The 14,060-nt window shown below is 40.7% G+C and overlaps 1 protein-coding gene across 7 annotated transcripts in view; it reads left to right on the forward strand.

Moving 5' to 3' along the window:
- The first annotated feature begins 1,214 nt into the window (after window positions 1-1,214).
- Window positions 1,215-14,060, forward strand: part of LOC139535373 (dynactin subunit 2-like) — a 29,161-nt gene continuing 16,315 nt past the window's right edge. For 4 of the 7 annotated variants that reach the window (XR_011667112.1, XM_071334717.1, XM_071334721.1 and 1 more), the window contains exons 1-2: window positions 1,215-1,435; window positions 14,009-14,058. Coding sequence is in view for 5 of the 7 variants with exons in the window: in XM_071334717.1 (XP_071190818.1) it covers window positions 14,036-14,058 (23 nt within the window). In the remaining 2 variants the exon portion in view is untranslated. The remainder of the gene's footprint in view (window positions 1,436-14,008; window positions 14,059-14,060) is intronic. The other 3 variants (XM_071334719.1, XM_071334718.1, XM_071334722.1) reach the window with 2 other exon arrangements.

Below are 14,060 nucleotides of genomic sequence, written 5' to 3' on the forward strand. Positions count from 1 at the left end.
CACTTGTGGTGCATTTAGAAAAACAGCTGTAACGTAAGTTCCATACTGAATAAACCTTCTCCGCATTTGACAAGCAGAGAAGTAGAGGAAGTTTTAATCCAATATATTTTTGTCAAACTCTTTGGTTTAGTTGTCAAAATGATAGTTGTTTTGAATTGAATGAATCTGCTAACTTCTGACATTTTTTACCGAAGCCAGAAAAACAGGCGAAGGGTTACAAAAATAGCTCTAGTTACAGATTGGTAGCCCCGATTTGAAATCCGACTTCGTGCTTGAAAAGCAGACGAGTAGGGGAAGATTTTATATAGCAAACATTTTTTTCTGTAAAATGTTGGGAAAGGGGTCAAAACGGCAGTTGTTTGTGAAAGTTTAAAAAACACATGGTAGTGCATTTAGTAAAACTGCTGTAACGTAAGTTCCATACTGAATAACCCTTCTCCGCATTTGACAAGCAGAGAAGTAGAGGAAGTTTTAATACAATATACTTTTGTCAAACTCTTTGGTTTAGCTCTGCCTTATGTCAGCTCACTGGTCACCATAACAACACCCACCCATAGCACGCGCTCCAGCAGGTATATCTCACTGGTCATCCCCAAAGCCAACACCTTGTTTGGCCGCCTTTCCTTCCAGTTCTCTGCTGCCAATGACTGGAACGAATTGCAATAATCGCTGAAGTTGGAGACTTATATCTCCCTCACTAGCTTTAAGCATCAGCTATCTGAGCAGCTCACTGATCGCTGCAGCCCATCCAACTAACTACCTCATCCCCATATTGTTTTTATTTACTTTTTTTGCACACCAGTATTTCTACTTGCACATCATCATCTGCACATCTATTACTCCAGTGCTAATTTGCTAAATTGTAATTACTTCGCTACTATGGCCTATTTATTGCCTTACCTCCTTACTCCATTTGCACACACTGTATATGGATTTTTTTCTACTGTTATTGACTGTACTTTTGTTTATTCCATGTGTATCTCTGTGTTGTTGTTTTTTGTCGCACTGCTTTACTTTATCTTGGCCAGGTCGCAGTTGTAAATGAGAACTTGTTCTCAACTGGCCTACCTTGTTAAACAAAGGTGAAATAAATACAAATATAAAAGTACAGAGGAAGTAGAATCCCTTACTTCCGTTGTTTGTATGTGCCCATAGCAACGTTCGAAAATGAGAGGGATACTTAACCCATACAGTAGGTGGCGACATCCACCTCTAACGTATGTTTGTGGACCGCCATAATACCATAGACGAAGATTCGTTTGCTGCTTTTGTATTCAGTTGGTGATAGCTATATAATGGAGTAATAACGTTTCCACACGGTCTATTTCAAAGACCGTTGGCAGATTTTTTCGATCTTGTCTACTCATCCACCACCGGCTTCGTCATTGCATCCTCAAAAATGGCTGATCCCAAATACGCCAACTTGCCTGGAATTGTAAGTGGCTTGTTAGCTTGCTTGCTATTCACATTGTCGCGTTGTTAGTAGTTAAGCACAAGTGTTTATAAGATGTTTGATGAATGCTAGTAAATTACTAGCTAAGCTCTAATCAAAACCACAGAGTCCCGGCAGCTAGTTAACTATCTAACGAGTTATCCAAACGTTTGCTAGCTAGCATTGGTTTGCCACACATTAGCCTGATATGAATAAAAAATGTAAAAGCCTGATATTTACATTTACATTTAAGTCATTTAGCAGACGCTCTTATCCAGAGCGACTTACAAATTGGTGCATTCACCTTATGACATCCAGTGGAACAACCACTTTACAATAGTGCATCTAAATCTTTTAAGGGGGGGGGGGGTCAGAAGGATTACTTTATCCTATCCTAGGTATTCCTTGAAGAGGTGGGGTTTCAGGTGTCTCCGGAAGGTGGTGATATGATAACGTTAGCGTACTAGCTAGTGACCTAAGCTAACGGTAGCTAGTCAGTGTCAGACCCCTGGTTAACTTCTTATATGCATTGAAATTGACCGTTAAATAACAGACATGTCTTACAAGTCATCACATTTCTAAACGTAGTCTTTGGACGGCTAACTAGCTATCAGTTAGGCTAACAAAACATGCAGCAGCTAGCTAATCCAGTTGTGTGATTGAATGTTGGCCAGCCAAACTTGCTTGCTAACTAGCTATAGTAGCTAGTTAGCGAAATTTGCTTTTGGTGGTTCCAGTCATTGGGTGGGTGGTTCACGCTGTAAAACTGATGACTACAGTCAGTACAGGGAGCTAATTTGGCATAACCTGAGCTATGTAACGTTAGGCATTTTAAAAAACTTTTTTTTATTAACACAACAATTACAAAAAACAGAAATTTACAGAGTACATGAACCTAACCTAACAGTATTACAGATCAAGATTAATTTTCAATTTGTTAAATACTTGTGTTGTGTATTGCTTTTTTTGTTTTTACATTTACTGATCATTTCAAAATAAATCTTAAAAATGTGAAGAAGTGTTTGTTCTCTGCCCACTTCATTTTATGGACAAAGAATCTTCTATGAAAGATAAACAAATGAACAATGAAAGTTAAATCAGGGTCCATATCATTTTGGTTCAAAATAAAACATAATATCAGAGGCTTTCAAATTAACATTAATAGTTGTTTCTTTTAAAATAAAATCTTCTAACTTACACAAATCTTCTGACATAAGAGCAGTCCCAAAATAAATGGTCGAGTCTCTGGGTCACAATCACAAAACACACATTTGTTATCAATAGCTATTTTATATCTGTGTATAATAAAGGTCTTTACAGGGTGGATTCTATGAATGAGTTTGTATGATACTTATTTCACCTTATTAGATATACAATATTTACCAGATAACAACGAAACTTTGGTTCCAGTTCACTTGTCCTAGGGCTGCATTCCAGTACATTTTAGCAGAGGGAATAGGAACAGATTGACATAGTTTCCTTATATACATGTTATTACATTTATAGTTTAAAATGTCAGTTCCTTCTAATTGTATTGAGGCTACAAAATCCTCAACAGTTGCACTTGGAGTATTGTTATATTCTCCTAAAATTAGAATAGCACCTTCAGGGATAGCTCTAACAACAATTTGATACTCCTTAGGAGTGAATGTAACATTGTGTGTTCTCATAAATTCTGGATAATCATATAGTTGTCCAGCATTATTCAATAATTATTTAACCCAAATAATGGTGTTGTCAATCCACTTCTGGAAAAACAAAGACTTGTTTTTATATTTTATGTCTTTATTATTCCAGATTATATACCTATAAGGGGAAAAATTGTGTACATGAGGTTCCAAGTTAGAAATACTTGTTTATGAAAGTTTGCAAGCTTAATAGGGATTTTACCCATATCAAAGTTGCATTTGAGTAAGAATTCTAGACCACCAATTTGTTGGAATATAAAATTAGGGATGATATTCCAAATGCAATCCTTATTTCTCAATCAGTTAACCGCTACTCTAACATTGAAGTCTGGTATATACACCCTTGTCCCCACCCTTCCACTGACTGGATCCTTTGAACTGTATATGTCCTTACAAACAAAGAAAACCAATTTTTATCTATATCTCTCCACATACCGTCTCATCCCATTCTCTCCTGCCCTCAATCATGTGCACATCTACACTTGGTATAGGAAACTGCCATGAAGGAACGTTCCCCAATGCAATTGCTGGCCCGATCTCTCCCCCGAGTCCATATTCTACCTTCTGCCCGATTGTCCACCCGTATGTCCTCTGCTTACCAACTACTTGCTCCCAGCATTCTCCAGTTGCCGTACCTTCTGAACCACCTTTCAACCTCGCCCAGTACGCTAATGCAAGTTTGTCCTGCCTTATCCTCCGTTGCAGTTGACCACTATCCACAGGGGGGCGAACTAGTGAGCTAGGTGGATAAAAAAGAAATACAAAATTCTAGTGATTTAGACTGGATCCCTTCTTGAAATGCAGTTTTTAACTGTGTACTAATTAAACCCCAAATAATATGATCTACATTATCAGTCTCTGTGTAAAATAAAGTGGTTAATGTGATCCTAACTCATAGCAAAAAATATATATTTGTTACCTAGACTTTACTACAAATTACATTCAAGTCCACAGAATAAACAATATTAATATTGCAGTTAGCGTTGATAGCCTTTATAATAAGATGCTTGTGACCACACACATCTAAATATTGCACTTGGGGGGGGAAAAAACATCTTAAATAGAATGAAACAAACAGGCATTAACTTTTTTTCTCTATAGTGACCACTATAGTAGACATCGATCAAGTGCACAAGGATACATGTGCAAAAATAACGTTCACTGAGTAAAAAATGTAATAATCCCCCTGTTATAGTATGTCAAGTTCAACAAAACAAAAGTAATATCTTTGGGCTACAGTTGCAAGAAAAAGTATGTGAACCCTTTGGAATTACCTGGATAAATTGGGCATAAAATGTAATCTGATCTTCATCTAGGTCACAACAATTGACAAACACAGTCTGCTTAAACTAATAACACAAATAATTATGCATTTGTTTGTCTTTATTGAACACACTGTGTAAACATTCACAGTGCATGGTAGAAAAAGTATGTGAACTGGTTTACCCTCCTTTGGCAGCAATAACCTCAACCAAATATTTTCTGTAGTTGCGGATCAGACCTGCACAACGGCCAGGAGGAATTTTGGACAATTCCTCTTTACAAAACTGTTTCAGTTAAGCAATATTCTTGGGATGTCTGGTGTGAACTGCTCTCTTGAGGTCATTCCACGGCATCTCAATCGGGTTGAGGTCAGGATTCTGACTATGCCACTTCTGTTGAAGCCATTTTGTTGTTGAAGCCATTTTGTTGTTGATTTACTTCTGTGTTTTGGGTCATTGCCCTGTTGCATCACCCAACTTCTGTTGAGCTTCAATTGACAGACAGATAGCCTTCTATCCTTCTGCAAAATGTCTTGATAAACTTTGGAATTAATTTTTCCGCAGCACCAGACCATGATGCTCCCTCCACCATACTTTACAGTTGGGATGAGGTTTTGATGTTGGTGTGCTGTGCATTTTTATTCTACACATAGTGTTGTGTTCCTTCCAAACAACTAAACTATAGTTTCATCTTTCCACAGAATATTTTACCAGTAGTGCTTTGGACCAACCAGGTGCTCTTTTGCCAACTTCAGACATGCAGCAACGTTTTTTGGGACAGCAGTGGCTTCTGTGGTGTCCTCCCATGAACACCATTCTTGTTTAGTGTTTTATGTATCGTAGACTCGTCAACAGAGATGTTAGCATGTTCCAGAGATTTTTGTAAGTCTCTAACTGACATTCTAGGATTCTTCTAAACCTCATTGAGCATTCTGTGCTGTGCTCTTGTAGTCATCTTTGCAGGACGGCCACACCTAGGGAGAGTAGCAACAGTGCTGCATTTTCTCCATTGATAGACAATTTGTCTTACCGTGGACTGATGAACATCAAGGCTTTTAGAGATACTTTTGTAACCCTTTCCAGCTTTATGCAAGTCAACAATTCTTAGTCTTAGGTCTTCTAAGATCTCTTTTGTTCGAGTCATGGTTCACATCAGGCAATGCTTTTTGTAAATAGAAAACTCACATTTTGTGAGTATTTTTTTATAGGGCAGGGCAGCTCTAACCAACATCTCCAATCTTGTGTCATTGATTGGACTCCAGGTTTGCTGACGCCTGATTCCAATTAGCTTTTGGAGAAGTCATTAGCCTAGGGGTTCACATACTTCTCCAACCTACACTGTGAATGTTTAAATTATGTATTCAATATAGACAAGAAAAATACAATTTGTGTGATATTAGTTTAAGCACACCGTGTTTGTCTATTCCTGTGACTTAGATGAAGATCAGATCACATTTTATGACAAATGTATGCAGAAATCCAGGTCACATACGTTTTCTTGCCACTGTACACTGCACGTTATTACATTGTACACTTTCTGCCTGTGTACATCTGTTCTACAATGTGCCAGCAGAGCATGAGACCCTTTGTTGGTGTAATTGATCTCTTTCAGGCAGAGAGTACATCTGGCATACTCCTTTTTATCCACCATAGTGAGAGAGGGAAAGTGTGTGTGGTGTTCGTTTCACCTCTATAGCGGCATCCAGTTTAAGCCAGCTCCACCTACACTTCATCCCTGAATCCACTTGTTTAACAAGCAATGCCTCATTTTCACCTAATTCTCTCATTCTGAAAATTAACCACATGCTGTAGAGGGAAAACATTAGCTCACAGATAGTATTTAGTTATGTAGTTCGTTAGCTAGTTAACATTTCACACAGATTGCCAGGGTCCAGTGAGAAACTAACATTAGAACTTTAGGAACGGCAAGAATTCGTATAACAGGTAATATTATAGCGAATTGGTTAGGTTACTTACGTTAGCTAATCTGATGTTGTAACGTTAGCTAGCTATCTGTCTGACTTGATTAGAGCTAAAATTCACACCATAAACTCAATTATTTGATCAGCTAAGTTAGCTGATGTTGCTCAATATTTATCTGGCCAGATAACGGAGAATTCGATCCAGCTAGCAAGACGCTAACTATTCTTGTTCCACAACACTTTCCCCCTCACCTCAACTTTCCAAATGCCAGTTGTTTTTCGGTTACAACTCATGAAGTACGCTTCATCACCTTCTCACCCCCGTCTCCGTCATCAGGCTTCTCACCTACCTCTTCGTTATCGTTCAGGGGACACGCTGCTGTGCCAAACTGACAAACTGCCTTTCCACTCTCCGCTGTCTTACCAGAGCGTACACTGGTGGTGTAACTAGCAAATTGGTTCTCTTCTCTCTTCAGCTGCATTCTGTTATGTGAACGATTGGCTGAGCCTTGGGTACAGCCAGTATTGCTCCAAACCCGCATCACTCATTCGCTTACAGCCAGTAGTGATCCAGAGCCCCACCCCCAAACTTTTCCCATCATCGGATCTACACGAATCACGTTGGTTACCTATTTTGGATTTAAAAACGCAGACATTTTGCTGAAATGTGACTAGTTTGCATCCCTGTATCCACCTGCAATGCCTCAACAGGTGTCTCTTGAAGGCCCCCACACACCATCTCTGGGTCCTAGACTGTATCCTTTCCAGGCGCTGTAGTACTGTTTTGGCTGCCGATCCACATACACCCATAATCCAAAAATGACCTTATACCTGGTACATATATATATTTGTTTTAACTAGCCAAGTTAAGAACAGATTCCTATCTCATTTGTTGAATCTTGTTATGCTCATACAAATATGTACACATGTTAAGTTTGCTGAAAATAAACGCAGTTGACAGTGGGAGGATGTTTCTTTTTTTGCTGTGTTTATCTGAGTTATTCAGGATATAATCTTTGCTATGCTGGCTAGGCCCGCCGGTGAGCAAGGCGGTTGAGGGAGGGGACACGGGGAGACAGACGGGACATTATGCTTGCTGCAAGCTACTAGTAATGATGGCTAGTATCTATACTGATCAAAAATAATAACTGCAACATGCAGAATTTTCAATGATTTTAGTGAGTTAGTTCATATAAGGAAATCAGTTAATTTAAATACATTTATTAGGCCCTAATCTACGGATTTCACATTAATGGGCAGGAGCACAGCCATGGGTTGTGCTGGGAGGGCATAGGCCCACCCACCCAGCCAGTCAGAGTGAGGGTTTTCCCCACAAAAGGGTGTGATTACAGACCGATACTTTTCAGTTCAATTAGCTGTCCGGGTGGCTGGTCCCAGATGATCCCGCAGGTAAAGACACAGGATGTGGAGGTCCTGGGCAGTTGTGGCTACATGTGGTCTGCGGTGAGGCTGGTTGTACATACTGGCAAATTCTCCAAATTTTGGAGAGCGGCTTATGGTAGAGAAATTAACATTCAATTACGCTGCCTCAACTTGAGACCTCTGTGGCATTGTGTGACAACTGCAGGAAAAATGCTCACTAACAGGTACGTGCACAACATTTGAGAGAAATAAGCTTTTGCATGTGGAACATCTCTGGGATCATTTATATCAGCTCATGAAACATGGGACCAAAATATAACAAAAATATAAAATGCACCATGTAAAGTGTTGGTCCTATATTTCATGAGTTGAAAAAAGATCCCAGATGTTCCATACGCACAAAAAACATATTTCTCTAAAATTGTGAACCAATTTGTTTATATCCTTTTTAGTGAGCATTTCTCCTTTGCCAAGATAATCCATCCACCTGACAGGTGTGGCATATCAAGAAGTTGATTAAACAGCATGATCATTACACAGGTGCACATTGTTCTGGGGACAGTAAAAGGGCACTCTAAAATGTGCAGTTTTGTCACACAACACAATGCCACGGATGTCTTAAGTTTTGAGGGAGCGTGCAATTGGCATGCTGACTGCAGGAATGTCCACCAGAGCTGTTGCCAGAGATTTAAATGTTGATTTCTCTACCGTAAGCTGCCTCCAACGTCGTTTTAGAGAACCTGGCAGTACGTCTAACCGGCCTCAACCGCAGACCACGTGTAACCACGCCAGCTGAGGACCTCCACATCCGGCTTCTTCACCTGCGGAATCATCTTAGACCAGTCTCCCGGACAGCTGATGAAACTGAGGAGTGTTTGTCTGTAATAAAGCCCTTTTTGTCATTCTGATTGGCTGGGCCTGCCCCCTGCCCAGTCACGTGAAATCCATAGATTGGGGCTTAATGAATTTATTTCAATTGACTGATTTCCTTATATAAACTGTAACAAGATTAGGTATTTGAAATTGTTGCATGTTGCGTTTTTATATTTTTGGTGTGTGTATTTGTATTTATTATTAACACTGACTGTGTGTGAGGAAGAAGGACCCCTTCGGCCATTAGTCTTTGAAGCCTAAAAGTAAAATGTACTTTTTTTTTTTCAGGGGTTTGGACGATTCACAATATCTCGATTTTTCTTGTTTTTCTCTAAAGAAATTAAAGGCCAAGACATAATACTTAATAGAAATGTTTTTCTAAAAAAATATACAAGGCCTCAAGGCCCATTTGTGCAAGACAAAAGAACAACACTGCTTGCCAAGCTGTCATCATTGTATGCAAATCAAATAAAAAATGAAAAAATGTATCCCTAAGAAGAATTTGCACAATAATAAATCAAAGTGTAAAATTCTGTCAAACAAAATATCTTCCTTTACTTTGTTCTTCACAAGTTTCTGGAAACAAACACCGAAGGGGCACTTGTAGCAGGAATGGACAGGTACTTTTTTAGCAAGCTTACTCTGTCTTGGGAAGTTGGCCTCATGGAGCCTCCACCACTCAAGTGGGTCTTTGTCTGGGTCTGTGTCAGGGGACATCATCAAGTATCTTGACAGCTCAGTTGTTATGTTGTCCTCCTCTGACTGTGGGCCAGACAGCGCTGTCTTCTTGAAGAAGCTTGCAAGTGTTTTCTTGCCCTTCTTAGACACAGGTTCACTTTCTTCTTCTTGGTGCACAGTTGTGCCAGGTGGACGTGTGCTTTCCTCAGCTAGCAGAGACTTCAGCTCCAAAACAGCTCTTTGTTTGATGCTCTCAATCTTGTCATCTGCAATATATGTTGTCCTGAACCCGGGGATCGACCAGTGAGGCCATATCAGGGAGTTCAACTATGGCAAATCTTCTTACGTGTCGTTGCGATACTGTAGTGTGGCACTCTTGATTTTCCTTGTGAGCGTGCCCTCACCTTCCTCTGGCTGCAGGAGGCTGCTGTTGAACAGGTTTAAGCCCAGGCTTGAGGTAGGAGACGCTAACGTAGTTCTCCCCAGACAGCGCGTCGGTGAATTCCTGTAATGGGCCTATGACTTTGTTCACGGACTCCCAACACGTCAATATCTTGATAGTTGGGCAACAGGTGCCTGCTTTTCTTCTCTGAGACCAGGACTCGGGCTATGGCCTTTTCTTGTTCCAGGATTCGTTCTATCATCTTCTGTCTTGACCCCCACCTGGTTGGGGACTCTGATGAGCTGGTGGGTGGGTAGACTGAGCTCAGCCTGTACTACAGACAAGTCTCTCTCTTCTTCCAGCTGAAGGAAAAGGTGCTGACCACCTTCTTGCACAACCCAATGGCACGGTCAACTCGTGGGTCTTTCACACCATTTTCTGCAAGTAATGAAGAAAGGATTCTAGGAATGGCAGCATTTTTCAATAATGTGACAAGTACAGCATTCAGTTGACCTGTCAAACCAACACCACCCACCTACACGTCTCTTCTATTGTTTTGGAATGTTACATAGCTGTTTGACTATGTAATTTATATAATCATTTTGATTGAAAATGTAATAATTTAGTTGTTATAATTAAAACAGCCTGTGGTTATTTGCTATTGGATTGGCAGAATGACACAACTACTAACACATTACCCTACAGCTGGCCTGAACATAACTTTTTTTGAATGCACTTTAATTATCCAATGTCACACTTACCGATGGCGAGGTGAAGCCTGTGCCCAAGCACTGCAGGTGGGTCCAGTTGAAGCGCAATGCTTTTATCATGTTGCTCCCGCTCTCAGTTGTCATGCACACCTGTCAGTCTTTGCTCATCTTCCACGTTGACAGAGAGTCATTGAGACCCCGGGCTATTACGTCACCCGTATGATCACTGGGGAAGTAAGATGTCTGGATTCAGAAATATATATATATATATATATATATATATATATATATAAAAATATATATATTTAAAAAGTTGAAAAAAATAAGAAAAAATATTATTAAAAAATATGTATATATACGTATATAAAAAATATGTCTGGATTCAGACATTTTGTAATTTCCAGTCTTCTTTTATGTTGTGGACTGTCAAATGTATGTATGGCTCTGACGTTCTGCTCGACCAGGTGGAGAAATAAGAAACACTAGCCAGCTTCTCTGCGACTCTTTTGCGGGTAGTTGTGTATAATAGCGGCAGCGCTTCTTCTGTGAAATACTTGCGGCTTGGCAGCTGATATTTGTGGTCAACTGTACTAACACGTGCACAGAGGTTATCCACCAATCACAACCCTTTCACAAATTGTAACCACCCCGGAGAAGTGTAGCCGCGGTACCTAGCAGCTTTTTAAAGCCTGGCTTTTCTACTGTAAAGATTGGGACCATATTTGTCGCTATGTAATAGGTCACTGCTTCCGTTATCTCCTTCCACCTCAAACTTTTCTTGTCATAAGGGATTACGTTTGAAAAGGATGCGGCTATGGTAGTTTGTCTTTTAGCAGACGTTTTGGAAATCGGGCGACTGGAATCGGCATTGCGTAGTCTCACACACGCCTCTGTTCTTCTTTCGGATTGGGTTGGTGGATCACATCTATCTTAAAGGGGCATACAACGCCACCTACTGTACTAAAGTGTGAGGCCAGGCACGGCCTACCTACATTAAATTCCCTTCATTATTCTTGTGCACCACCAACCAACCCTAAACCTATATACCACTATACAAAAAAAATTATCATCACCCCATAAACTCTTCTGCAGTAAGATCTCGTACTCCTCTGCAGCTGCCACCTACACTCATTAAAAACCCACTACCCCATTCCACTACTTAGACCCCATCTGCTCCTGCACCATGCCAATGACCTGGGAGGACAGGACATCATCCCTCAACACACGCTGTAACTCTTCTGAAGTCAAATCTCGTATACCCAGATACTTCTCTGCAGCTGCCACCACAATATCTATTCTCTGTGATATACGTTCCATTTCTGTGGTACAGTTGATAACCATTGCTATGAACGCTAAGAAGCCAACCTTACTGAAGCATAACTCACTCGTTTCCCTATCCTTCTGTGCTGGCACAAATCTACTACATCTCTGGGATGCCTTACACTTGACCCATCCTCCTCCACTTTCTATACTGCCTCAGCAAAGGTCACCTTCTGCTCTATTCTGACTGCCCACTTCAACCTGCCTCTCTCGCACCGGACACTTCCGATCCCCAGCAACATGAGCAACCCTACAGTTGACACGCACAACTTTATCCACCGAAACGACACAATCCTCTGTCCCATGCCCTCCTGCACACTTCCCACATCTTGGAATCTCTTGGAATCTCCCTCCTCCAACATGACCATAAAGTTGCACATGAAACAGCGCGGTGGATTCTGCACAAAAGTCCAAACAGGATATCTAAAATATCCTAACAGGACTATCTGGTAGAGACTCAACTCAAAAGGACTGACAAGGACTCCTCTGTTTCACCTCGCTCCCCACCGGTTCTACGTCGCACCAACCAGCGGGCGTCACAAACACCAGGAATTTTCAACTTCAATTGCTCCACCTCCACACTTAATGCTACCACAGAAATCATTCCTTTAAAATGGTGCCCTGTTCCTAAGAGCTAATCAAGAAACAGATCTTGACCCAATTTGCGTGACCACTTGACATGGAGCGCTGGCTCCCTCTGGTCAGAAGAAACACAAACAAATATCACAAATCCACTACAGGTTACTGTGAGCGCTGCGTTATTCGAATCCGGTATCAGGATAAATAAAAAGCAAGGTCTGCTAACTTTCTTTAATTATGTTTAATTAGCGCAAGCAATAAATGGCAAATGCAATTTTCGCATATACAGGTTCGCTGTATCACCGCGCAGGGTAAAACAGAGAACTCTGGAATGTGCTCAAACAACAGTTTTTATACTATGACAGCTTTAGTTCCAACCCGTCCGTTGGCCTATCACAGTAGAGGCTGAGCGCGGTTTAAACTTTGCTCAGCCTATCGCTGGCACTCAGACTGGTCCCGGTCCCTTGGTGCTCTCATCTGTCCGCATCTGGTCGTTGCGTAGATTAGATCCGTCTTGTGTCTCCCCCCAGATCCTACACTCAAACAGTTCCTAATATGGTATTGTCCAGTGTTCTACCCTCCCTGGTTGGCCTGGAGATATGCACCCCTCCCCTCTCCAGATTGACCACAGCTTTTATAGCATGTCACTCCATGTTGCTCAGGTCTTTACACACATACACACATCTGCATTGTTTGTGTGTGTGTGTGTGTGTGTAACAAAACAATATTCATCTTCAAACAATATGGTAGCGGGCTATAGTGCATAAACATAAATCCTAACATTACCTTCACTGATTCAAATGCCCCCAACTCCTTTCTCACCCATGCTGAAACCACAAGTGGATCATCCAAATGTCACTCCTACTGGTCCAGATCGTTCTTTATCATGCCTGACGCCATTCTTCCTCAACATAGATCTTCCCACTACACTCTGTTTTTCTTCTTCCTCTCTGTCTATAATCACATCTATCCGTTCACCACACTCATCATCCGCTGCATTGCTTGCAGAGCACACACTGATGGTGTTTCTTCAAGACCCAACTTCAGTTCCTTAGCCCATTTTACCAGCTTTAGTATTGCAGATTGTGGCTTCTATCAATGTAATAGTTAAAAAAAAATATATTTTGTATTTATATTTGCCCCTAACTCTACCATCCCTCCCCTAATTGGAGTAACCTAATGGACAACAACACTTAGCATGTATAAGCTGGCAGTAGATGCCTATTATACATTTCATGGACACAGTATATTTTACATTTAGTTATCTTTTGTTTGTTTTTAGTCCCATCCTTCAGCTACCCTCAACCGCTCCCTTCTATCTCTGAAGACTATCCAGTTTTGATTTCTATTTGACATATATATTTTTAAACTGAAAGTGACAGTTGGTGGCATGCACAGGCAACTTAACCTCTCTTCCACCTCACATTACCGAAACCCCACCCACAGTTTTTGACAATCAACACAGGTCGAAAACGGTAACACAAATGAGGAAACTAAATATCAAATTAAGCATTGCGAATGATTGATCATTTAGAATTTTGACAGTCTTAAACAACAGAGTATGGAAAATTATTTGTCAATTGACAATTATTTATATTTTGTCACAATTTATGCTATCGCAACAAGGAAACTAAATGGCAACTCGACTTCATCTCGGGCCTAACACCCGTGCCAGTGCCCTCCAAACACCGGCTTCTTGGCCTTTATCACTTAATCAGAACACAAGTAGCTAGCGATGTTAATGTAATATTGATTGATTGAATGATTTTGTATTCATAGGCGTCCAACGAGCCAGATGTATAGAAGATGACCAGGCACAGTTTGAGTCGGT

The sequence above is a fragment of the Salvelinus alpinus genome, chromosome 12 (genome assembly GCF_045679555.1).
Source record: "Salvelinus alpinus chromosome 12, SLU_Salpinus.1, whole genome shotgun sequence".
In the NCBI taxonomy this organism is placed as follows: Eukaryota; Metazoa; Chordata; class Actinopteri; order Salmoniformes; family Salmonidae; genus Salvelinus; species Salvelinus alpinus.